Source organism: Lepus europaeus, chromosome 7, assembly GCF_033115175.1.
Source record: "Lepus europaeus isolate LE1 chromosome 7, mLepTim1.pri, whole genome shotgun sequence".
Lineage (NCBI taxonomy): Eukaryota > Metazoa > Chordata > Mammalia > Lagomorpha > Leporidae > Lepus > Lepus europaeus.
Genome location: NC_084833.1, coordinates 53,317,663 through 53,344,851, shown reverse-complemented (window position 1 = coordinate 53,344,851; position 27,189 = coordinate 53,317,663). Strand labels below are relative to the sequence as shown.

General features: G+C 41.1%; 1 protein-coding gene across 4 annotated transcripts in view; it reads left to right on the top strand.

Moving 5' to 3' along the window:
- The window catches only part of USP47 (ubiquitin specific peptidase 47), a 113,711-nt gene that overhangs the window by 12,665 nt on the left and 73,857 nt on the right, over positions 1 to 27,189 (top strand). For 2 of the 4 annotated variants that reach the window (XM_062196493.1, XM_062196492.1), the window contains exon 2: positions 18,115 to 18,174. The exons of the other annotated variants lie outside the window; for them this stretch is intronic. In XM_062196493.1, the coding sequence (XP_062052477.1) occupies positions 18,115 to 18,174 (60 nt within the window). The remainder of the gene's footprint in view (positions 1 to 18,114; positions 18,175 to 27,189) is intronic. 4 annotated transcript variants of the gene reach the window in all.

Below are 27,189 nucleotides of genomic sequence, written 5' to 3'. Positions count from 1 at the left end.
GTGTTTTATCAGGAAGAGACTAAGAAAAGAAGAGATCAGGGGCTTCTAACTGCTTCTTAGACTTCAGTCTACTCTAGGGTTTTTTTTTAACAGGCAGAGTTAGACAGACAGACAGACAGACAGAAAGAAAGGTCTTCCTTTCCGTTGGTTCACCCTCCAAATGGCCGCTACAGCCGGCGCACCGCGCTGATCCAAAGCCAGGAGCCAGGTGCTTCTCCTGGTCTCCCATGCGGGTGCAGGGCCCAAGCACTTGGGCCATCCTCCACTGCCTTCCCGGGCCACAGCAGAGAGCTGGACAGGAAGAGGGGCAACCGGGACAGAATCAGGCACCCCAACCAGAATTAGAACTTGGGGTGCTGGTGCCGCAGGCGGAGGATTAGCCAAGTAAGCCACAGCACCAGCCATAGGTTTCTTTTTGTTTTTTTGTTTTTAAGATTTATTTATTTACTTGAGTTACACAGAAAGAGAAGGAGAGGCAGAGGGAGAGAGCGAGAGAGAGGTCTTCCATCTGCTAGCCCACTCCCCAGATGGCCACAGTGGCTGGAGCTGCACAGATCTGAAGCCAGGAGCCAGGAGCTTCCTCCAGGTCTCCCACGCAGGTGCTGGGGCTCAAGGACCTGCGCCATCTTCTTCTGCTTTCCCAGGCCACAGCAGAGAGCTGGATCGGAAGTGGAGCAGCTGGGACTAGAACTGTTACCCATGTGGGATGCCGGCACGATATGCGGCTGCTTTACTTGATACACCACAGTGTCGGCCCCAGTCCACTCTAGTTTCAAATCTACTCTTGTGCTCAGAGTATCTGAAACTTTTCAGTTTGTGAAGTTCTTAGGTTTTCAAAATTTCTTAAGATTTTTTAAAAAATTTATTTGAAAGAATTACAGTGAACCATCTGCTGGTTCACTTCCCAAATGGCCGCAATGACCAGGACTGGACCAGGCCCAAGGCCAGGAGCCCACTCCACCACAGTGCCAGTCCCTCAGAATTTCTTTATAGAAGAGTTTCAGAGTTCCCCTTTACCATTTACTTAGCTCTTCCTTATTTTAACATATTTTATTAGTATGGAGCAATGATCAGAAGTAAGAAATTAACCTCAGTTAGTCCCAGTACAAACCTGTTAACTATATTACAGAATTTATTCAGATTTTACCCATTTTTCCACTGATGTCTTTTTTTCCTCCCAGGAATCAAATTCAGAATCCCACATTGCATTTAGTTATCAGGTCTCCTTAGACATTTTATCTGTGATAATTTTTCAGTTTTTTTATGAGGTTAACACTTGAAGATGACCCATCAGGTACTCTGTGGAATGGCCCTCAGTTGGGATTTGTCTAATACTTTCTCATGAATAAGGAGCCTGCCCTAGTCCTAGATGCTAGTCTAGTTTAACGGAAGAGATAGGTATGTAACAAGACAAATGTATAGGATGAAAATAAAGTGGGGCGGTGGAGAAGGAATAGCTGGCTTTATCTGGGGGATTCTGTGAGAATGTAACATTTGTATTGGAGCACAAAGGATGGCTGGACTGCTAGAGAAGGTAAGAGTTTTTAGTTAGGAGGAATACCATTTAAAACACCTAAGTTTGTAATGCATTTTAGAAGTGGCAAAAAAAAAATTTAGTAAAGATGCATGCGTTGTCTGGCGTTCAGTAAGAGAAGATAGTTCTGGCAGGTTATGTCTGAAAGTTCCAAAGGCTTTGTGTGCCTCAAGAGTTAGATTTCTATTGTGTAGATATTAGGGACCAGATTTGTTTATAATTACTTTGAAGTTTAATTGCTAAGACTTGTCTCTCACATTAATATTAAAAATTTGCTCACATGTGAAAATGTGAGGAAAACTTGTTGATACCTTACTCTCTCATCTGTTTTTTGCATTTTCAATTGCTTAATTGGATACTGTATTGTTTTTTAAAACTGAAATGTTTTCCATCACAATGTATCTTAGTGCATCTTCTACATATTCATTATTTTGGCAGGATTTCCTTTGGCATAACTGTTAAATATTTAAAGTGAATAAACACACAGATTGTTGTCTGCAAGTAGCCTAACCAAAGAGGACTCATTTGCCTCCAGGATAGGGCCAGTAGCTGATTGCTGCTCGTGCACTCTGGGAGTGCAGGTCCGTTTTGAAGTCCTGAGCAATTTCTCACACCTTATGCTGTAAGGGAAGTTTGCAGGTCAGAAGTTGGGTGTACTTTGAAGTTTCGCTGAAAGCCACAATTCAGGGGTTAGTAATGATGTGGTTTTTAACCTTTCACATACACGGCACATTTTTCTGAGTGACTTCTAGCCAGTTGCTTCCTGAGTTCTTTACCACTGGTCTGTTTGTGGGCATTTGACTTGGTAGGAGCCCTATTGATAGAGGACTCCCAGTTTCCCCTGTTCTTTGTGGCTGAAGCTCTGCAGGTTGCTGAGGTGGCACTGTGCTGGAGAATAACGACTGGTGGTGACAGTGGCAACCCAATGCCTGAGACACCAGGAGGGATGGCTTTAATTAGGACATTAATGAAATTATCCCAAGGATATTCCCAATGCTTCAAATACAGTTAAGACTTATATTTAATCAAGAGGTGCTCTTGATTATAAGCCCAGTTTCAGAGTGCATTAAAAACTATGTTTTTCTGGTATGACTCATCTCCTAAAAGATAAAGCATATTGCTTTAGTTAAAAAAAAAAAAAAGCCATGTACAAACATAAATACATTTCATCCATTTTCTTTTTTTTTTTTTTTAAGATGTATTTATTTATTTGAAAGTCAGAGTTACACAGAGAGAGGAGAGGCAGAGAGAGTCTTCCATATGCTGGTTCACTCCCTAATTGGCCGCAATGGCCGGAGCTGCACCGATCTGAAGCCAGGAGCCAGGAGCTTCTTCCAGGTTTCCTACACGGGGGCAGGGGCCCAAGGACTTGGACCATCTTCCACTGCTTTCCTAGGCCACAGCAGAGAGCTAGATTGGAAGTGGAGCAGCCAGGACTCAAACTGGCACTCATATGGGATGCTGGCACTGCAGACGGCGGCTTTACCTGCTATGCCACAATGCCGGCCCCCACTTCATCCATTTTCTAAATACAAATTCTACCCTTTATATGTGTAGGCAATTTAATTTTATTGGTTTTAAGTTTTCATAGATTGTCTAAGTTATTATTTTATGTCTTTATCATATTTGTGATAATAAAAGGGAATTCGTAAAAAATTAGGTAATTAATAACTGAGCTTCTTATTAAAAGACTTAGAAATATTTTTGCTTTCATCTTAAAATATTAATTTACCATCATTATAACACAGATAATTTTAAGAGTTCTAAGAATAGGCATTATAGAAGGTGCTTCTAGGAGCTGGTGCTGTGGTGTTGCAAGTAAAGCCGCCTCCTGCAGCACCAGCATCCCAGGAGGGTGCCAGTTTGAGTCCTGGCTGCTCCACTTCCAATCTGGCTCTCTGCTATAGCCTGGGAAAGCAGTTGAAGATGGCCCAACTGCTTGGGCCCCTGCACCTGCATGGGAGACCCGGAGGAAGCTCCCGGCTCCTGGCTTTAGATCAGCCCAGCTCTGGGCGTTGGCAGCCGTTTGGATAGTGAACCAACGAATGGAAAACTTCCCTCTCTGCTTCTGCCTCTCTATAACTCTGCCTTCCAAATAAATAAATCTTTGTAAAACAAAAAATAAAAAAATAAAAAGTGTTTCTATAACTATGATTTTAACACTGGGAGGGAGGTAGTATCTAGGTATTTCAGTCCATTCATTTTCCAGGTGAGAAAAACTGAAGCTCAATAAGTTACTCAGGGTGGGGACCGGCATTGTGGCACAGTGGGTAAAGCTGCCAGCTGTGACCAGATGCTGGTTACTGTCCCAGCTACTCCCCTTCTAATCCAGCTTCTCGCTTATGGCCCGGGAAGGCAGTGGAAGATGGCTCAAGTCCTTGGGCCCTGCCCCCACATGGGAGACTTATAAGAAGCTTCTGGCTTCGGCCTGGCCCAGCAGTGTCTGTTGCAGTCATCTGGAGAGTGAACCAGCAGATGGCAGATTCTTTCTTCCTCTCTCCCTTTCTCCCTCTCTCCCCTTCTCTCTGTAACTCTGACTTTCAAAATAAATAAATCTTTTTTTTTTTTTTTTTTTTTGACAGGCAGAGTGGACAGTGAGAGAGAGACAGAGAGAAAGGTCTTCCTTTTTGCCGTTGGTTCACCCTCCAATGGCCGCCGCGGTAGCGCGCTGCGGCCGACACACCGCGCTGTTCCGATGGCAGGAGCCAGGTGCTTCTCCTGGTCTCCCATGGGGTGCAGGGCCCAAGCACTTGGGCCATCCTCCACTGCACTCCCTGGCCACAGCAGAGAGCTGGCCTGGAAGAGGGGCAACCGGGACAGGATCGGTGCCCCGACCGGGACTAGAACCCGGTGTGCCGGCGCCGCAAGGCGGAGGATTAGCCTAGTGAGCCGCGGCGCCGGCCTAAAATAAATAAATCTTAAAAAAACAGTTTTTCAGAGTCTTGGGTAGTTGGGGAAAATGAATGAAATTTTTTTTTTGGTCAGATTTACTGAGATATAATTTATATACAGTAAAATTTACCCTTTTAAGTTACACAGAATTACATAATTGTGTATCCACTCTCACAATCAAGATATAATAGTCCCATCACCTTAAAAAGTTCCCTGATATCTCTTACCTCTTCTCCTACTTCCAGGCCCAGGCAACCATTCATTCATCTTTTTGTCCTCCTATTTTACCTTTTCCAGAATGATGTATACATGAAACCCTCCTCATATACAATGTAAACTTTGAATCTGGTTTCTTTCTTCTATAAGAAAGTGTTTGAGATTCATCTGTGTTGTTGCAAATATCAGTAGTCTGGTTCCTTTTCATTGATGAATGCTACTTTTGTTTATCTATTCACTAGCTGGTGGACTTTGGGTTGTTTCCAGTTTTTAATGATTCTAAATAAAGCTGTCATAAATATCTGTATACATGTTTTGGTGGACGTGTGTCTTCGTATGGTAAGTGTATATTAACTTTGTAAGGCTCTGCCAAACTCTTATCTCAAATGACTGTACCATTGTGTTCTTAGTAGAAATGTATGCTGAGAATTCCATTTGCTCTGCATCCTTATTGGTACTTGGTAATGTCATTTTTTTTTTTCAGTTTAGTTTAGTTTTTTTTTTTTTCTTTGACAGGCAGAGTGGACAGTGAGAGAGAGAGACAGAAGAGCCAGGTGCTTCTCCTGGTCTCCCATGGGGTTCGGGGCCCAAGCACTTGGGCCATCCTCCACTGCGCTCCCGGGCCATAGCAGAGAGCTGGCCTGGAAGAGGGGCAACTGGGACTAGAACCCGGTGTGCCGGCGCTGCAAGGCGGAGGATTACCCTATTGAGCCACGACACGGCCAGTTTTTTTTCTTTTTAAACCATTTTAGTAAGTTTGAAGTGGTACCTCTTTGTGGTTTTAATTTGCGTTTCCCTGGTGACTAATGGTGAATGCTTCAGACTTGGTTTCTTAGTAAGCCTACTCTAACATACTTTCTGCAAATGTGATGTTAAAGTTTTGCTAGTTGATAGGAGAGAGAGAAGTAAAATGAGGATCTACTCAAGGGGCTAATGATTTACATAGGGAAAAGAGGTCATTAGATTATTGGTTATGATTTTGGTAGGCTCTTTGAGAAAGAATTTGGCATTGCACCTGGTCTGGTGAAAAGAACAAGGGTTTGAGAATCAGAAAATTCATTAGGTTGACTTTGCCTTAATTCCTTCATCTCTGGGTCTTTTGGTTTGTTTCTTTTATCTGTGAAGTGAGGGAGTATGACTACATAAGTTACAAAGTTTTTTTCCCATGCAGGTTTTTTATTTTTAATTTTTTAAAAAAGATTTGTTTATTCTTTTGAAAGGCAGAGTTAGAGAAAGGCAGAGGCAGAGAGAGAGGTCCTCCATCCATTGGTTTGCTCCCCAAATGTCCGCAACAGCTAAAGCTGGGCCAATTTGAGGCCAGGAGCCAGGAGCTTCCTCTAGGTCTCCCACACAGGTTCAGGGGCCTAAGGACTTGGGCCATCTTCTGCTGCTTTCCTAGGCCTTAGCAGAGAGCTGGATTGGAAGTAGAGCAGCTGGGTCTCGAACCTGTGCCCATATGGGATGCCGGCACTGCAGGCGATGGCTTTACCTGCTATGCCACGGTACCAGTCCCCCCCCCCCCCCCTTATTATTATTATTTTTAAAAGACTTATTTATTTGAAATTTGGAGTTACAGAGAGACACAGAGACAGGGAGCAAGATATCCTGTCTGCTGATTCACTCCCCAGATGGCCACAACAGCTGAGGCTGGGCCAGGCTGAAGCCAGCAACCAGGAGATTCATCCAGGTCTCCCACGTGGGTGCAGGTGCCCAAGCATTTGAACCATCTTCCACTGCTTTCCCAGGGGCATTAGCAGGGAACTGGATCAGAAGTGGAGCAGCCAAGGCATAAACTGGCACCCTTATGAGATGTCAGTGTTTGCAGGTGGTGGCTTAACCTACTTAGCCACAGTGCCGTTCCCCCACCACCAAGTAGGTTTTGTGAGAAGGCCATGAAGTCAGAAAACAAAATATATTCGCAAATTTTCCTCATCTGTGAGATTTATCTTACTTGTTCCCACAAGATAATCTTTTTAAATTCTAAATGTTATAAATTATAGTATAAATTTTATTATAAGCAAAGATTTTTCAAATCTGTTTTAAGGTTAGTAACTGCTAGTTCTATAATACTGTACTTTGGTATGGGATTATTTTATTAAAATTTTTAGAGTATTTTCAAGAAATTTTCTCTGGATATTCAGAGAAGCTAGATATAGGATGTATTCACTTTGAGGACTTAAGAATCAGAGATAAATTAAGTGGTTTATACAGGATTTTATAGCTAAAAGAAAAGTGGTCACCTTCACCTGAGGATTTTAGCTTAAGAGTTTTCCACTCTGTAGAACATTGCTTTTGCACCAGAGACCACTCCAGTAGAAAATAAATAGTTGTTAAGTGGTTTTCTCAGTTGTGTAATTTCATGTTCGGAGTATTGGAAGAATATAATATTCTTACTTATAGTCTCCATGCTTGTAAATGCATGGTAACAGATAATGTAAATACACTTCTTTGATTTAGTAATAATGTGGTAGAACATTTAAAGCCTACAAACAAGTCCTATCAGAAGCTGAGCCACTGCTTGTTAGTAACAGCCTACCCCTCACAGAGGAAATCTTAGCTGTAATCCAAAATAAAGGTAGCAGGAATGTAAAGGACTTACTATTTTGCCTCCTGAGAATCGGTCTAGTTTCTAAGTTTAGATACCTACAGTATATTATTAGTGGGTTACAAGTGACCAACACTAGAACACTTACTAAAAGGGGTAAGGCAGAAGTGGGATAAGTATTAGAAGTTTGAGGAAAAACAATGCCATTACAGTTTTAATGTGACAAACACATCAGCATTATAAACTCATGAGACAGCCTGTGTTACTTAGGAAACCTGTGTCCAAATGTGACCTTGAGCAGGTCACTTCAGGTTTTTGAATTTTCTTTGTCAATATAATAAGGAATTTGATCTGATGTCCAGGGGTTCATCCAGCTTTAAATACAGTTTTGTGTTATGTGTGACAAGCTTGATTGGTTTTAGCTGAGCATGTGTGATCTGTTTGATTTGTTTCAGCTGTCAAATAAAAATGTTGATAACAAGCAAAGTATATATATATGTATATATGTATTCCAGATTTGACCAGTATGAGCCCTTTGAACTAGTTCATGTTTCTGTTTCTCTTCACACATATTTACATATATATATGTGTGTGTGTGTGTGTGTGTATATGCTCAAGTTGTGTCAAATCCCTTCATAGTAAAGTTTAAAATGGCATGCTTCTACATGTATATATATGCATATCCATAATATAATGCAGAGCCATTGGAAACCCAGTTTGTGTATAGCCATGTTATTTTTGCAAATTTTATGGCAATGCTATGTAACTGTGATAAAATATAGAAAATATAAAATTTATTATCTTGACCATTTTTAAGTATAGAATTCAGTAGTATTTAGTACATTCACATTTTTTTAAAGATTTATTTATTTATTTATTTATTTGAAAGGCAGAGTTACACAGAGAGAGAAGCAGAGAGAGAGGTCTTTTATCCACTGGTTCACTCTCCAGTTGGTTGCAATAGCAAGAGCTGTGCCGATCCGAAGCCAGGAGCCAGGATTTTCTTCTGGGTCTCCCACATGGGTGCAGGGGCCCAAGGACTTGAGCCATCTTCTGCTGCTTTCCCAGGCCACAGCAGAGAGCTGGATCGGAAGTGGAGCATCTGGTACTTGAACCGGTGTCCATATGGGATGCCAGCACTGCAGGCGGTGGCCTAACCCATTACACCACAGCACCAGCCCCTCACAATTGTTATATTACCACTACCATCATCCATACACAGAACTTTTCATCTTGTAAAACAAACTCTGGGCCGGCGCCACGGCTCAACAGGCTAATCCTCCACCTGCGGCGCCAGCACACCGGGTTCTAGTCCCAGTCAGAGCGCCGGATTCTGTCCCAGTCGCTCCTCTTCCTGTCCAGCTCTCTGCTATGGCCTGGGAGTGCAGTGGAGGGTGGCCCAGGTCCTTGGGCCCTGCACCCGCATGGGAGACCAGGAGAAGCACCTGGCTCCTGCCTTCAGATCAGTGCGGTGCGCCGGCTGCAGGGGCCGTTGGGGGGGTGAACCAATGTTAAAAGGAAGACCTTTCTCTCTGTCTCTCTCTCTCACTGTTCACTCTGCCTGTCAAAAAACAAAAACAAACAAACAAACAAAAAAAACAAACTCTGTAGCCATTAAGCAATTCTGCATTCCTTCTCTTGCATAGCCCCTGGCAACCATAGAGACTCTTCTTTCTCTATGAATTTGACTACTGTAGATACCTCATATAGGTAGAATCATGTAGTACCAATATTTATCTTTTTGTGATTGACTTTTTTCACTTAGCATTATGTTCTCAAGGTTCATGAATGTTCTATTGTGCAATAGGATTTCATCCCTTTTTGAGGCTGAATGATATTCTGTTGTACATATAGAGAACACATTTTGTTTATCCATATGTTAGATGATGGACACTTGGGTTGCTTTCATCTTTTTTTGGCTATTTTGAATAAAGTTACTGTTAACATGGTGTAATTGCTTTCCGTTCTTGTTGTACCAGATCTGTAGACAATTTAAAACTTATAGCAAGTTATACTTTTGGAAAACTTACTGTAGCCAGTAATGACTAGTTGAATTTGACTTTCCAGCACAGGTGGTGGTCTAACAAGAGTTGATAGACTTGACAAAGAGCTCATGATTATTCTGGCTTTTTTTGGAAAAACCCACACTACATTGAGTTTGCTCTAAATTATTTTATATTATGGAGTTTTGCATAGTGTGTTAATCAGAGCAATACTCTAATCACATGCATAAAATGTATTTCTGTACTATTCTAGAATATAATCTTGTTTCATTTTCAATACAAAATGATTTCTTAATGTTCTCTCTCTCTCTAAAGATTTTTTTATTTATTTGAAAGTCAAAGAGAGAGGGAGAGACACAGAGAGAGAAAGATCTTTCATTTGTAGGCTCACTCTCCAGATGGCCGCAATGGCCAGAGCTGGGCCAGGCCAAAGCCAGGATTCAGGACTTTCATCTGGGTCTTCCACATGGGTGGAAGTGTTTTAGAGTAGAATATTATGTGTGGCCGTAAGGCTGATAAATAACCATAATTATTTGATCATTTTCTAAGAGAATGTTGTTTTCTCTTAACAGTCTTCTACTCTTCTTTCTACTATTATATACTGATTGAAATAAAGAAGTCTTAGAAGTTGAAGTTTATTATCCTATGCCTTCTCTATTTTAGATATTTTAAGTTCTGTAAATTTTCTTGTGTATATCCTACAAATTACCTGTAATCTGTGTATTAATGTCTGTTGATTTTGCCTGGTCTTGAATTATGCTGGTTTTGTTTTGTTTTCTGCAGACACATCCTTCCGTATGGACGCATATGGTATAGTCCTGCAGATCTTCCTATATATTTTTGTCATGTCCTGCTCCCTAGGCAAATTATTTTTAAATATAACTAAAGAATATTTATTTTCCGCTAAGAGTTTGCCTTGAGGATGTAACTAAACTGAGCCACTCCCCCACCCCATCTCCAAGGGTTAGTACAGTGACTGTTATAAAGCAGATCTCAACAGTCTGAAGCTCTGGAACCAACATTAACTGACCAAAAAACTTTCGTCTAAATCCTCATAAAAATGTTTAAGTAAAAGAAAAAAAAAGGGAGAAAAAGAAAAGAAAAAAGGGGCAATGGGGTTTCAGATAAAACAAGATTCTCACACTTCATCTAATACATTCAGTCTGGCTAGAGTGTAACAAATGGAAACAGGATCACTATAATACAAAACTCACACTACAGCACGCTGTACACACCTGTGTTCCAAGCCCACCTCCATCCCCCTAATACTTCCAACTCCATTATTTTCACGCCTGATGGGCCTGCTGTGGAGGAGCACGTAGATCTCTTTGATCTGATCTTCCTTATAAGGCTGGAGTGTCTGGGTATCAGCCTGGTGAACAAGGCGGCTGAGGTCTGCCAGATCATCAATAAAATCAGACAACTGACTGATCTCATATGTGGTAGAGGGGCTATTGGTATTCATTCTTTTCAGATGTTCCTCATACATTTTACAAACACCTTCCATGCATTCATGCACGGATTCATAACGTAAGTTCTGCCTTCTGGCCTCTTGGTAGGCTACTTGCAGCCATTGCTGACACCGCAGTCACACAGGAGCTTAGCTGCAGGCCACCAACAGCCAATCCTCCCAAGGCAAATTTATTTTATTTTCTCACTGTGCAGTTGTTTTATTTTGAGTGAGAGGATAGAAGTTGAGCTAATACTTTAAAAATTTTACTTAATATATGTTACTTTTGCTAAGTTCTTTCTTGTGATACACATTGAAATTGTAGGAACAAATATGCAGTTCCAAACAGTTGGACATCTCAGGAAAGCATTAATTAGTGGGGAAAAAAACAGATCACTTCTAATTTTGTTCCATTCGTCAGACACTACTGTGAATATTTTGATGTAATTCTTTTTTTCTGTACATTTTTCTCCCTCATCTCCATATAGACCTTTTTTTAATTTAATTTTTTTGACAGGCAGAGTGGACAGTGAGAGAGACAGAGAGAAAGGTCTTCCTTTTCCCGTTGGTTCACCCCCCAAGTAGCCGCTATGGCCGGTGTGTTGCGGCTGGTGCACTGTGCCGATCTGAAGCCAGAAGCCAGGTGCTTCCTCCTGGTCTCCCATGGGGTGCAGGGCCCAAGCACTTGGGCCATCCTCCACTGCACTCCCGGGCCACAGCAGAGAGCTGGCCTGGAAGAGGAGCAGCCGGGACTAGAACCCGGCACCCATATGGGATGCGGGCGCCGTAGGCAGAGGATTAACCAAGTGAGCCACGGCACCGGGCCCCGAATATATATATTTTTTAAATTAATTTATTTGAAAGGTAGAGTTACAGAGAGGCAGAGAGAGAGGTCTTCATCCGCTGGTTCACTCCCCAGCTGGCCACAGTGGCCGGAACAGTGCCAATCCAAAGCTAGGAGCCTGGAGCTTCCTTCAGATCTCCCATGTGAGTGCCAGAGCCCAAGGACTTGGGCCATCTTCTACTGCTTTCCCGGCCCATAGCAGAGAGCTGGATTGGAAGTGGAGCAGCGGGGACTGTTACGCCACAGCATCGGCCCCCTGCTGAATATCTTTCTAACATCGTATTTTCCTAATTTTTTTTTTTTTTTTTTTTTTTTTGGACAGGCAGGTTAGAGAAAGGTCTTCCTTCCATTGGTTCACCCCCCAACGGCCGCCACGGCCTGCACACTGCGCCGATCTGAAGCCAGGTGCTTCCTCCTGGTCTCCCATGCGGGTGCAAGGCTCAACCACTTGGGCCATCCTCCACTGCCTTCCTGGGCCACAGCAGAGAGCTGGACTGGAAGAGGAGCAACCGGGACAGAATCCGTTGCCCTAACCAGGACTAGAACCCGGGGTGCCGGCGCCACAGGCGGAGGATTAGCCAAATGAGCTGCGGTGCTGGCCAACACCGTATTTTCACACTAAATTGTCTCTTTGGATAAATTTTTTGAAGATTTATTTATTGAAAGGCAAAGTTACAGAGAAAGAGAGATTGATCTTCTATCCACTGGTATGCTCCCCAAATGGCTGCAATGGCCAGGGTTGAGACAGGCCAAAGCCGGGAGCTGGGATCTCCATCCACATCTCCTGTGTGGGTGGCAGGGACCCAAGAACTTGGGGTGTCTTTGGCTGCTTTCCCAGGCACATTACCAGGGAGCTGGATGGAAAGTGGATCAACTGGGACTCAAACTGGTGCTTATATGGGTTGCAAACATTGCAGGCAATGGCTTAGCCCACTGTGTCACAACATCATACCCTTTGGATACTTTTTTTTTTTTTTTAAAGATTTATTTCTTTGAAAGGCAGAGTAAGATAGAGAGAGACAGAGAAAGAGACAGAAATAGATACCTTCCATTTGCTGGTTTACTCCCCAAAGGACCACAACAGCCAGGACTGGGCCAGGCCAAAGCCAGGAGCCTCATCTGGGTCTCCCATGTGGGTGCAGGGGCCCAAATATTTGGGCCACCCTCCACTGCTGTCCCAGGCACATTAACACAGAACTGGGTGGGAAGTGAAGCAGCCATGACTCAAAGCAGTGCCTACATGGGATGCCTGTGATGCAAGTGACAGCTTAACCCTCTGCGCCACAGATACACTTTTAAGGGTAGAATTGGATGGATTATCATTTCCAGTCTATTTTTTTTCACAAAATAATAAATTTTGTACCTGTTATTTTTAATACTGTTTGGCCTTGTCTATTGAGATAGGTTTGAAATTGATGGTTTATTGTATTAACTGTTCCTTAGATTACCCATTAAATTTTATAATTCTTTTTCATGACTCCATGTAACTACTTAAAATGTTGACTAAATAAAGCCAAGGATCAATAAATTCTTTTACCCTAATTTTTCAGTTGTGATTTCAATCAAAAGTTAAAATTCTCTGGACATAATTGTGTTGTTCTATGCTTATCACTGTTACTGGTGATTTTTATCAGACCTGCTTTTCTAAAATCAGGATATTTTGTGTTTTTCATATTTGCCAATTCATTGCTCATAAATGTATGTGATATATACATTGTTGTTAATGAATTATGATTGACTCAGATGTATCCCCATTTTTGCCATTATTCTAAATTTGTGTCCATATCTCTTATTCCTACTACTTGCTATATCAGTAGATAAAATATGTTATTTTTTAAGAAATATTTTTGAGCTTTGTGTAAGTGAAATCAACAAAACTATTAATAGGCAAAAAAGACATTAAAACCACACTTCAGAGGCAGGTGTTTAGCCTAGCAAGTATCAGTTAAGACACAGGTGTCCCACATTAGATTTCCTGGTTTGGATTCCTGGCTCTGGCTCCTGACTCTAGTTTCCTGCTACTGCATGCTGGGAGGCAGTGGTGATAGCTCAAGTTAAATGAGTTACTGGGGCTGGCGCCATGGCTCACTTGGCTAATCCTCTGCCTGCGGGTTCTAGTCCCGGCTGCTCCTCTTCCAGGCTAGCTCTCTGCTGTGGCCTGGGAGTGCAGTGGAGGATGGCCCAAGTGCTTGGGCCCTGCACCCGCATGGGAGACCAGAAGGAAGCACCGGGCTTCTGGCTTCGGATCGGCGCAGCGCGCCGGCCGTAGCAGCCACTTGGGGAGTGAACCAACGGATGACCTTTCTCTCTATCTCTCTCTCTCTCTCACTAACTCTGCCTGTATAATTTAAAAAAAAAGAAAAAGAAAAAAGAGTTACTGCCAGCCACTTGAGAGACCTAGATTGAATTCCTGTCTCACATCATTGGACGAGCCCTTGACAGTTGGGGAGAACAGCACGTGGAAGCTATCTGTCTGCCTACTTCCCATATAAATACATTTTAAAAATTGAGAAACAACAGCGACCATACTTCAGACTGATACAGCCCTTCAAGAGAAGTGTCTCTGCATCCTTGCCAGCATTTGGTGAAGTCATTTTTTATTTTAGAAATTCTGACTTGGTCACATCTCACTGTGGTGTTAATTTTCATTTCTCTAATGGTTTGTGATTCTGTACCTCTTTTTTTGGTTGCTTATCTGCCATTTTTTTCTTTCACTGAAAATTCACTTCATGATTTTTGTTTATGTGCTAATTACATTGTGTGCCTTTTAAAAAAATTAGGTTTTCACAAGTTCTTTATATATTCTAGATAAAATTCTTTATTGAGGCTGTGGGCTGAATATTTTTTCCCAATCCACAACTTGTCTTTTACTCCTTAACAGAATCTTTACAAACTAGATATTTTTAAATGTTACTGACTTCCAAATTATCAGTTTTTCCTTTGAGGATCATGATTTTGATGTCAAATTTGAGAATTCTACTAGCCTTAGCTCTGAGATTTTTTTTTCCTAAGGTTTTTTCTAAGATTTTTATAATTTTGTTTTCCATTGATATTCTTGATTCACATTTAGTAAAATTTTCTGTGAGGTGAGGTACGTAGATTGCAGATTATTTATTTGCTTTTGGTTATCTCAGTGCTCCAGTACCATTTGTTGAAAAGACTTTTTTTCTCCAGTGAGTTACTTTTGTACCTAGTCAGAAATCAGTTATACATATTTGTGTATTTTTCTTTTGTGACTTTGTTTTGTATTTTACCACACTGGATTACTGTAGCTATCTAATAAGCCTGAATTAGGGTAGATTGAGTGCTCCCACTTTGTTCTTCAGAGTTCTTCCGTGTATTCTAGTTTCTTTGCTTTTCCATATAAATTTTAGAATAATCTTGTGTATGTCTTCAAAAAACTCTTGCTGGGATTTTGATAGGATTTATGTTAAAGGTCTCTATGTATTGGATGTTCCTTAGTTCCAAAACTCCTGTTGAAATTTAGTTGCCATTGTAATTTTTATGTCCCTGTACCCTCTTCTTATGATACAATTGTGTTAAATATTTCTTCTGTATACACTTATAACCACATCAGATAATGTTTTAAGTTTTAATTCAACTGTGAAAGATTTAACAAAAACTCAGAAGAAGGAAAGTATATTGTATTTAGTCATATTTTTGCTTGCTATGTTCTTTCTTCTTGATAGTCTAAGGTTCCTTTGATCATTTCTGTTTTGTTTAAAGAACTTCCTTTAGTCATTTCTTTAGGGTGTTCTGTAGAAAAATTCTTTTAGGTTTCTTTCAGCTGAGAATGTCTTAAATTTTGCTCAATTACTAAAGCAGTTTCTGGGTCATTCCTGAAGGATGTTTTTCCTGGTTATTGGGTCCTGGGTTAAGAGTTACTTTTTGTGTGTACCTGAAAAATACTCTGTCACCTTCTAGTCCCCATGATTTCTGGTAAGAAAGTTTTCCTGCTTTTTGTCTGCGTCTCCTCCATTCCCCAGTTTTTTCTTCCCTTTGTTTCAATTTTCTAGTGCTATGTCTTCAAGTTTATTAATCTTTTCTTCAGTGGTGTTTAAGCATTAATCCCATCCATTTTGTGTTTTACCTGAGATATGATACTTTTAATCTCCAGAAATTTGAATTTAATATTTTTATATTTTCCAAGTTTTACTACAACATATTCTCTTCTACCTTCTTTCGTTTTGTTTGTTTGTTTGTTTGTTTGTTTTTTGTTTGTTTTGACAGGCAGAGTGGATAGTGAGAGAGAGAGAGACAGAGAGAAAGGTCTTCCTTTTTGCCATTGGTTCACCCTCCAATGGCCGCTGTGGCTGGCGTCTACCTTCTTGAAATATAGACTATATTTATAAGCTTTTTAGTCTGTTTGTATTCTACTTCTATCTTTTGTATCAGTTCTGCATTGGGTTTCATTGCTTGATTTTTCTCCTCATCATGTATCATAGTTTAGTATTTCTTTTCATGCCTTTTTTGACATGAATTTGATCTTTGTTCTTACATGCAATTAACTTATTTGTAAGCTGCTGCCTTTTGAAGTTTTTTAAAGATTTGTAAGGTGGGGCCATGCAGTTTTCAGATTAGGCTTAATTTGGTCCCACTACTGAGACAGTGCACTTTTGAGTTCTCTTACCTGATGCCTGTGTATGATGAGATCTGCCCTGCCCCACACATGCACACTGACTGGTGGGAATCTAACTGAACCCCAAGGGTTCTTTTTTTGTGTTTTTTTTCTCCCTTTCCTCAGGTAGTTTCCTCACACACTTTGGTGGTGGGTATTCCCTCAGCTGACTCCTTCTGGGGAGCAGCTCTGTAGATGAAGCTTGTGTTCATGCTGCTGTCTTCTCTCCCATCAGTACACCTTACCTGTATTTACCCTCCCTGAATTACAGCCTGTAAGGTGGCTCAGCGCACTTGGTTTTGGCTTTCACAGGCATCATTGTTCTGTGTTGTCTGTAGCTCAGTGTCTGAATATCTGTTTCATCGAAATTTTTAGTTGTTTAAGGTAGGCAGAATAAATCCTGTTGGCTCAGAATAGAAGTTTTTTGGAGACCATAAACAGCAGATAGGTGGCTGTAAATACAAAGGAAGCGCAAGGAAGAGAGATGAAGAGTACCAAGAGGATTGTAATTTTAAATAAGATGTTGAGAGAAAGACATGAAATAGACTATTCCAGTTTAGATATTTATAACGTTATTCACAGGTCATACAAAATTATCAACTTAAATATTAGCCTTCTATAAGTTTGTTGAATTTCTGTCCCAACCACTGTTGCCTTAGCAGGGCCAGAACAAAAGAATATTGCTGGCCTTATGTAGCCTATGGATCAGGCATTCACCACCTCTCCTTGTCTTCTGTCCTCCCTGGGTGTGAAATGGACTATTCCAATTGTCTTTTGCTGTGTAACAATCTGCCCCCAAATCTAGTGACTTTTGTGTACAATCTGGGCAAGGCTGTGCTGGGATAGCTTGTTTCTGCTAGGCTGAGAATCAGCTAGGGGTCGCTGAAAGGCTGGGGTAGGAACCATCTGAAGGTTTTCTTACTCTGTTATAATGGTGGTTGATGCTTTTGGCAGTTGGGATATCATTTAGGCTGAATCTAGAACATCTACATATGGCCTCTCCATTTGGCTGTTTGGCTTCTGCACAGCCTGGGGGCTAGGGTCCAAGGGCAGGTCATCTGAGAAGAAGCCAAGAGCTCCATTGCCCTGTCTCACCCAGCCTTGGAAGTCATGTTGTGTAGCACAGGGATACACCAAGGCTGGCCCATATTAAAGGAGACTGCAGTTAGTTAGCCTTGTACTTCTGCTGGGGGCATGTCAGAGAATCTGTGGACATGTTTTAAAGCCATCACAGTGATATTTGAACATAGAAGGTAAGGATATCTGGGAGAAATGCATTCAAGTACACTGAAAGAAATGCAGAGACCCTGAGAATGGTAGATGCCTGATTTGTTTAGGTTTAGTTCCCTCTCTATAATGTCACTTCCTTGAGAATAAGAACTTTGCTCAAAGCTGTATTCTAGGTACCTACAACAGTTTTGACAAGTTGATTAGCACCACCTGTCAGAAATCTGAAAATTAGAACATAACCTTTGGTCTAATAATTCTTTGTAAATTATCTTAAGAAAGTTGCACAAACAAGCAATGCTGTAGTGAACATTTGAAGGTGTTACATGCCTACCACTAGCAAATTAAATTATGGTTTGTCTATATAATGGAGTATTGCTATTTTTAAATGTTTTGGAACAGAATGATGAGTTGTATTAAGAGACAGAGCAGAAATCACGTGATAATTACTTAATGATCCTACTTAATTAAAAATAGTCTATATAATTTATATGCAAAGGATGGCAAAGGTTCTGGAAATATGTATTTCAAATAGTTAAGTACAATAGGGATTATTTTAGAGTTGCGTTTCTAAAAACTGTATTGCATAAAGGGTACATAAGTAATGTGAAACCTAAGTAAAAATTGCCAGTTTAATTTGTGAATAAAATTTCTAGGGTATACTAATAATTTCATACATATTTTATTGCAAAAACATTTTTAGATGAATTGTTCTCATTTTACTGACTTTCTCCCTTTGTTTTATAGAAATAATTCGCAATTCATTCTGTTCTTATATATCATAGGATGTGTTTTGGAGATGCAGACAAAATATCTTTGATGAAATGAAGAAGAAATTTTCACAGGTAGTCTGCTGATATAATTGCATTAGTGTGATAGTCAGCAGAGCAAGTAACAGCATGTTAGTATTTTTATTTAATAACAAGGCATGTCTTAAATTATATGCTTGCTTGGCTATTTTATTTCTACCTAGTATTAATAATTTTATTAAAAGTCACCTCAAATGAATTTATGTTTGCTTGTTCTTGTTTTTACCAAGTGTATGAGGTGGGGTTAGGGTATTGATATAAAAACTATAGAACTGTTTATTGTGATTTTTAGGTGTGGTAGTTGCCTTTTGTTTGTTTTTTGTTTTTGCTGATACATTTGTTTTCTCAATTATTAATAGTGTTGGGAATGAAATCATTCAGTAATTTACAAAATCAAAACCCCAAAATGTATTTGAAGAATTACTTGCATCTTATCTTCCTGAGAGCCTGTGTGCAGTAAAATTCCCTGGAATGTAGCATTCCATTCTAATGTTAATAGAGTACTTCATTTTCTTTAGGTTCCTTTAGCTCTAAGTTTTTTGCTGCAAGGTTTTTCCAGTCAAGAGTGGGGAACCTTTTTTCTGCCAAGAGGCATTTGGATATTTATAACATGATTCATGGGTCATAGAAAATTTTCAACTTAAAAATTAGCCTCCTATAGATTTGTTGAATTTCTATTACTTCCACAGCTGCCTTAGCAGGGCCAGAACAAAAGATTTTGCTGTCCTTATGTAGCCTGTTGATCAGGCATTCACCAACCCCCCCTTGTCTTCTATCCTCCCTAAGTGTGACAAGAAACCACTTACAAAAAGATCATATTGATAACATCAGAACTGGCTGGTACTTTGGTATGGAGTGGAAGGAGGATAATCTTTTTCTTTTCCGTGTAAGTTAGGACCTCCATCAGCAGCCCAAGAATTATAACTTGTTAAAATAAAAATCCATAGATCAGATCATAGATCTGATCATGATCCATAGATCAGCTTCAGCGCTGATCAGTTTTATAAGTTTTAGAGAATAAAAATATTAATCGATTCCCTTTTGTAATCTATGACAGTGTATTCATTATTACCTGTGGGCATCCTGAAAGTGTAGGCCCAATTTCTTAGCTCATAGCAGCTCCAGTACCAAGTATAGAAAGTGACCTTACTGTGTGTGTCTCTAAGTTTGCAACTATACTAATTTCTGTGATATAATTGAAAAGAAGAAAAGGTCTTGAGAGAGAATAGGTTGACCATTAAGTTCAGAGGTTTCAAAGAAGTCTCTTCATGTTTTAATTCCTTATTTAAATTTTTTCTCAGAAAAATCTGAATCTTTATAATTTTGAATTTTGTTTTATATTAACTTATTTTCTACATGTTAATGCCACTCTGAATATATTCCATAAGTTCTACACCTTAATTTGTGAAATTTTAAAAAATTATTTGTTTTAAGGATGAAACCCAGACAGAGACAGAGAGAGGGAAAGAACCTCTCTCCCATCCATTGGTTCATTCCCTGAACATACCTAACAGTCTGGGCTGGGCCAGGTAGAAGCCAGAAGCTAGGCATTAAATCCCGATTTCTTGTAGGGAGTGGCACTGACCCAACAATCCAACAAGAAGCCAGAATTGGGAACATAGCTGGAACTCAGACCCAGGCAGTCTGATGTGGGTATCCCATGAGCTGTCAGCTACTAGGCCAAATACCTGCCGCAGTTGGTGTTTGCTTTTAGGGGCCAGCGCCACGGCTCACTAGGCTAATCCTCCACCTGCGGCGCCGGCACCCCGGATTCTAGTCCCAGTTGGGGTGCTGGTTCTGTCCCGGTTGCTCCTCTTCCAGTCCAGCTCTCTGCTGTGGCCTGGGAAGGCAGTAGAGAATGGCCCAGGTCCTTGGGCCCTGCACCCGCATGGGAGACCAGGAGGAAGCACCTGGCTCCTGGCTTCAGATTGGTGCAGCGCGCCGGCCGCAATGCGCTGGCCATAGCGGCCTCTTGGCGGGTGAACCAACAGAAAAAGGAAGACCTTCCTCTCTGTCTCTCTCTCTCACTGTCTAACTCTGCCTGTCAAAAAATTTAAAAAAAAAAAAAAAAAAAAACCATCTAGGAAGGTTTTTTTTTTTTTTTCTTTTGGCAACAAAAATTATGTTATCAGAGAATTTAGATTTAAACTTAGAACCATTGTGATTGTCAAGGAGATAAGATAACTTAAATATACCTTCAGGAGGCTCTGAGAAGAATTTTTTGTGTCAGCTGCTTCTAGATGTTCCTAGCAATGAGTCCATCTTTGTAAGAAAACGGTTTTCAATGTCTTGTTCCAAAACGTTTTACCTGTTGTAAACTATGCTATGTGTTTTAGTATTTAAGTTTTCTTTGTTCATCTTTAGCTAGCAAATCCAGCTTTGTTTCTGCCATGAACTTGGAAACAGAGCTTACTCAGTATATGTAATGTTAAATATAACAGCTGTTGACTTCCCCTTTTTGCTTACAAATGCAGTAGTACTGTGAATTATTCTTAAATAGTTTTAATTTTATGATTTATACCCTTTTTGTTCTTGGCTAGATTTTCTGTGTAGAAAACTTTGTACATTTCTGATTACTCATAAGGTATATTAAATATTTCCCAAATGGAACATGCTTTAGACTTTTCTAAAATTTTGCACCTGTTTTTCTGCTTTGAATTAATCGTAGAACTCCTTTGGCTAAAACTTTTTCTCATTTTCCTAAATCATGTGAATCCTTAGATGTCCTTCCTTAATGCTGAATGTAGTACTTAAGTGGACAACCCCCCAGTACCAATACCTATCACCATTGTCACATCCTTCCCAACTATAATTGCATGTGCTTACGTGTATGTAGGGTATTTTCATCTACTGATATGTAACAGCATACTCAAAGGTAGTGGCTTAAATGAATACTTGTTTATTTGCCTCAGATCTGTGGGGTGGTATTTGGGCAAGGACTCTGCTATTGTGTTCTGCCCCATGCAGCTTCACCTAGGATCCTTACTTAGCTCCTTTCAGCTGGCGGCTGGCTTTCCAAGGAATGTCTGAGAAGGCCTTTCCCATCTAGCAAGGCACTTTAGTGCTCCGACTAAGTGCCTTCTCTCTCCATGTGTGGATAGTGAGGGTGACCTCATGCATGTTGATCCCAGGTTAATTGGATTTCTTACAAAGTGGCTGGTTTATAAGAGAGAACCTTCCAAGAGCTGCAAAAGCAGATGATGTTGGTTTCTTAAGGCCCTGCCTTCAGTTGGAAAGTATCACTTTTGTCACACTCTCTTGGTCCTAAATGGTCACATGATTCACAGATTCATAGAAAGAGGAAAAAGAGGCAAAAGTGTGGCAGAAAATTTTTAGTCATGTTTAACCCACTCTGAGATGATGCTTTGTTTTTCTTTGGGCATAAGTATGAGCAGTCTGGGGTAACACCCCAAAGAAGTGAAGAAGATATCTGCCTTATTTTCCCAATTCTTAGAAATACCTTTTCACATTTGAATGTTTTGGAAATATGCATGCTTATTTTGTATTGTAAATTTTTTTTTCTCTTGAAAAGCTGTTATAAAATTATTGGATGACGCTGGTGTTTTAGAGTAGCAGATTAAGCCACAATCTGCAACAGAGGCATCCCATATGGGTGCCACATTGAGTCCCGGCTGCTACACTTCCAATACAGCTCCCTACTAATGAGCCTGGGAAGCAGTTGGAAAATGGCCCAGTACTTGTGCCTCTGCACCCTTGTGGAAGACCTGAATGAATCTTCTGGCTCCTGGCTTCTGCCTGGCCCAGCCCATTTGGAGAATATAAATCAGCAGATGAAAGATCCCTCTCTCTCCCTGTGTCTCTCCCTCCTCTCTCTCTCTCCAACTCTGAATTTCAAATAAATAAGTCTTTAAAAAAAAGTACTGGTTTACTTCAGTATGCTATCTTAAAATTAAGATGCTATCTTAAAATTAAAAAAAAAAACAGAATTGCCTTATTCTCAGATCCCAAATTGGAAGGGAAGAATAGTGGTTCCAAAATATAAATGACATCTTTGGATGATGGCCATGTATTAGATTAAATTGTAGGTGTGATGAAGAAAGGGCCAGAAAATAAGGTATAAAGTACTGGAATTCTAAGTGGCTAGGTTATATCTTTTTTTTTAATGTATTAATTTGAAAGAGTTACAGAGAGAGAAGCAGAGAGAGAGTGAGAGAGAGAAAGAGAGAGAGAGGTCTTCCATCCAATGGTTCACTCCCCAATTGGCTGCAACAGCCAGAGCTGCGCCGATCTGAAGCCAAGAGCCAGGAGCTTCTTCCGGGTCTCCCACATGCGTGCAGGAGCCCAAGGACTTGGGCCATCCTCTACTGCTTTCCCAGGCCATAGCAGAGAGCTGGATGGGAAGTGGAGCAGCTGGGATTCGAACTGCCGCCCATATGGGAAGCTGGCACTGCAGCCGGCAGCCTTACCAGCTACGCCACAGTGCTGGCTCCAAGGTTAAATTTTTAAAGAAGTCAGAGCTTTTAGTTTGTTCAAATTATCCTGTAACTGAATTCACTAGTAAAATGTGATTGACCCAGAAGTTCTAGGTATCAGAATTTAAAGGAAACAAAAAGTATAAAGTTTATGTCGTTGTCTTAATTCTGTATTCAGCAGAGTTATTTTTAAAGCTGTAATAAAGTCTAGCTTAAGTAATAGTCTATAAAGTAGAATTGATTGAATAAATTATTATGAATTCATATACTAAAAAAAACTTCACTTTTTTTTTTTTTTTTTTTGACAGGCAGAGTGGACAGTGAGAGAGAGAGAGAGAGACAGAGAGAAAGGTCTTCCTTTGCCATTGGTTCACCCTCCAATGGCCGCCGCAGTAGGCACGCTGCGGCCAGTGCACCGCGCTGATCCGATGGCAGGAGCCAGGTGCTTCTCCTGGTCTCCCATGGGGTGCAGGGCCCAGGGACTTGGGCCATCCTCCACTGCACTCCCTGGCCACAGCAGAGAGCTGGCCTGGAAGAGGGGCAACCGGGACAGGATCAGTGCCCCGACCGGGACTAGAACCCGGTGTGCCGGCGCCGCAAGGCGGAGGATTAGCCTAGTGAGCCGCGGCGCCGGCTTAAACTTCACCTTTTAAAATAATAAGTTAGAGGCTGGCGCCATGGCTCAACAGGCTAATCCTCCGCCTAGCGGCGCCGGCACACCGGGTTCTAGTCCCAGTCGGGGCACCAGATTCTGTTCCGGTTGCCCCTCTTCCAGGCCAGCTCTCTGCTGTGGCCCAGGAGTGCAGTGGAGATGGCCCAAGTGCTTGGGCCCTGCACCCCATGGGAGACCAGGAAAAGCACCTGGCTCCTGCCTTCGGATCAGTGTGGTGTGCTGACCACGGCGGCCATTGAAGAGTAAACCAACGGTAAAGGAAGACCTTTCTCTCTCTCTCTCTCTCTCTCTCTCTCTCTCACTGTCCACTCTGCCTGTCAAAAATAATAATAATAATAATAATAATAATAATAATAATAAGTTAGAGAACACTTGATGAGGGGGTTGGCATTGTGGTATATTTATTGGTCATCCTTATGGGCACCGGTTCAAGTCCCAGCTTCTCCACTTCCAATCCAGCTCACTGTTAATAGCCTGGGAACCCAGCAGAGGATGGATCAAGTGCTTGGGCCCCTGTCCCCCATGTAGGAGACCAGAATGGAGCTCCTGGCTTTTGGCTGGCTTTTGACTTCTACTATTGAGGCCATCTGGGGAGTTAGCCAGTAGATTGAAGATCTCTCTCTCTCTCTCTCTCTTTCCCCTCTCTTTCTTTTAACTCTGACTTTCAGATAAATAATAAATCTTTAAAAAGAAAAAGCTTGCCTGGAAAAGATTACATGATATAACTAAAGAAGTTACAAAACAGCCTATGTATTCTAATGTAGTGTTTATGTATAAGAAGTATGGATGTTTGTGTGTGTGTGTATGTGTGTGTGTAAGAAAAATATTTGGTAGGATATACACCAAAATGTTAATAGTTGTCTCTGATATATAGGATTACAAATAATTTTTATTCTTTTCTTTTGATTCTTAGTTTTTAAAACTGAGCAAAATTATATGTACAGAAAATAAAGTTATTGAAAAGAGTAAAAGGTGTACATGAGATTAACTTTGTTTACTATAGCACATTAATTTTCAAATGGGATTCCATTGGAGGATGGTTTCTCCATGTGTTTAAATAGAAGGAGAGGGGGTCTAGAGTGTTAGTGCTTACATATTTAGAGAAAGAAGCAGGAACTCCTAATGTCAGACCATATGATGTTGCCACATCACCAATATATGTATATGTGCATGATACTTCCTTTTTGAATTCTTAGGTAGAGTCAACTTCTTGGATCGTCAACTCCAGTCTATCTGAAGTTTTAGTTTGGCTCCTGTGGTATTTTATATCAGGAACATTTGAGTCATTTAGACCACCTGACTTCTGAAACTATTCAAGTGGTTTGAAAGGTGTTTTGTCATCTACTCTTGTATTGTTAGATTTTTTTATAGTCCATTCTATTTTATTTTAGGATTAAAATGTACAAGATAATTTATATGTGTTAATATAGCACCTTTACTTTTTTAAAAATATTAAACATCTTCACTCACTTTTTTTTTAAAAAAATTATTTATTATTTGAAAGGCAGAGTTACAGAGAGGAAGAAGCAGAGAGAGAGAAGTCTTCCATCCAATGGTTCACTCCCTAAATGGCAGCAGTGGCTGGAGCTGGGCCGATCTGGATCCAGGAGCTTCTTCTGGGTCCCCCACGCAGATGCAGGGGGACTTGGGATGTCTTCTGCTTTCCCAGGTCATAGGAGAGAGGTGGATCGGAAGTGGAGTAGCTGGGACTCAAACTGGCACCTATATGATATATGCAGGTGGCAGCTTTACATGTTATGCCACAACAGTGGCCCCAACACCTTTACTTTTTTTTTTTTTTTTTTTTGACAGAGTTATAGACAGTGAGAGAGAGAGACACAGAGAAAGGTCTTCCTCCCGTTGGTTCACCCCCAAAATGACCACTGCGGCTGGCGCCGATCCAAAGCCAGGAGCCAGCTGCTTCCTACTAGTCTCCCATGCGGGTGCAGGGGTCCAAGGACCTGGGCCATCCTCCACTGCCCTCCCGGGCCACAGCAGAGAGCTGGACTGGAAGAGGAGCAACCGGGACAGAACCGGCACCCCAACCGGGACTAGAACCCGGGGTGCCAGCGCCGCAGGTGGAGGATTAGCCTAGTGAGCCGCAGCGCCAGCAACACCTTTACTTTTAAAGTACTATTTATTTTTTGAGAAGCTTATTAATAATATCTTTTTAAAATTTTATTTTGCAGAAATCTATTTCCTTTTCATTTTAAAATACGTTATAGCTGGTAATTAAATATCTTGATTTTTCTGAAATGTGCTAGTTTATATTTTAAATTTCATACTTCCATAGAAACTTATTTCCATTCTGAACTTACAGGATTAACTTTTTTTGAAAAAAATTTTTATTTGAAAGGCAGAGTTACAGAAGAGACAGGGAGAGGCTGGCACTGTGGCGTAGCGGGTAAAGCCGCTCCATGCATTGCCAGCATACATATGGGCGCCAGTTCAAGTCCTGGCTGTTCCTCTTTCCATCCCGCTCTCTGCTATGGCCTGGGAAAGCAGTGGAAGATGGCCCAAGTCCTTGGGCTCCTGCACGCATGTAGGAGACCCGGAAGAAGCTCCTGGCTCTTGGCTTCAGATCAGCGCAGCTCTGGCTGTTGTGGATGTTGGATGGAAGACCTCTCTCTCTTCTTCTGCCTCTCGGTAGCTCCATCTTTCAAATAAATAAATCAAAAAAAAAAAAAAGAAGAAGAAGAAGAAGAGATAAAGAGAGACAGAGATCTCCTATCCCCTGGATTACTCCCTAAATAGCCACAATGACGCAGGGTAGGCCTGGCTAAAGCTAGGATCGAGGAGTTTTATCCAGGTCTCCCATGTGGGTACAGGAGCCCAAGGACTTGGGCCAATTTCTGCTCTTCTTCCCAGGTGCATTAGCAGGGTGATGGATTGAAAGTAGAGCAGCCAGGACATGAACCAGTGCCCATATGGGATGCTGGTATCACAGACAGTGGCTTAACCTGCTATGCCACAGTGCCAGCCCCTTGATTAACTTTTTCTTAAAGATTTATTTATTTATTTGAAAGTCAGAGTTACACAGAGAAAGGAGAGACAGGGGGAGAGAGAGAGAGAGAGTGGTCTTCCATCTGCTCATTCACTCCCCAATTGGCTGCAACGGCCAGAACTGTAGTGATCCGAAGCCAGGAGCCAGGAGCTTCTTCCTGGTCTCCCATGTGGGTGCAGGGGCCCAAGAACTTGGGTCATCTTCTGCTGCTTTCCTGGGCCACAGTAGAGAGCTGGATCAGAAGAGGAGCAGCAGGGACTAGAACAGGCACCCATATGGGATGCCACGCTTCAGGCCAGTTGCGTTAATCTGCTGCGCCACAGCGCCAATTAACTTTTAAGTAACGTTTAGAAACCCAAAATTGTAAATCATAGAAACAAGTTATAATTATTTCATCAAACAAAAATTTTGTGGTTATATTCTCTTTAGTACGAGTCAATGATAATAATTATTCTTTTAAAGTTGATAGTATAGAAGCAACAAAAGATTATTATTCTGGATTGAAGTTACTATTCTGATAGTAATGCTGTTCTGGATTGAAGGGATGTAAGATTGGAAGAAGTTAAACTTGCTAGGAACTATTGCAATAATTTTGATGTAATCTGATTATTGCAGGTAGGAATAAAGATATACATAAAATAGATAAATAAAGATAAAGATAGATAAATAAAGATAGTTAAGAGATATCCAGAAGGTCAACGTGATAGAAGTCAGTGATGGTGTGGAGTGATGAAGGTGGTAGAGACAAGAAGGTTGCGCAGCTCAGCTGTCCGATTTCAGCAGCTAGGTGGAAGGTGGTGCTGTTTATTGAGGTGACTGTTATAGGAGAAGGAGGGCTAGAAATTTTTTCCACGAAGTTTCCTGATGCAGTCTGCTACCCTGTGGAAAGTAAAAAGAACAGCAATGTCTTTCAACAGCTTGAAAGAGAGCAGAGATTCTTT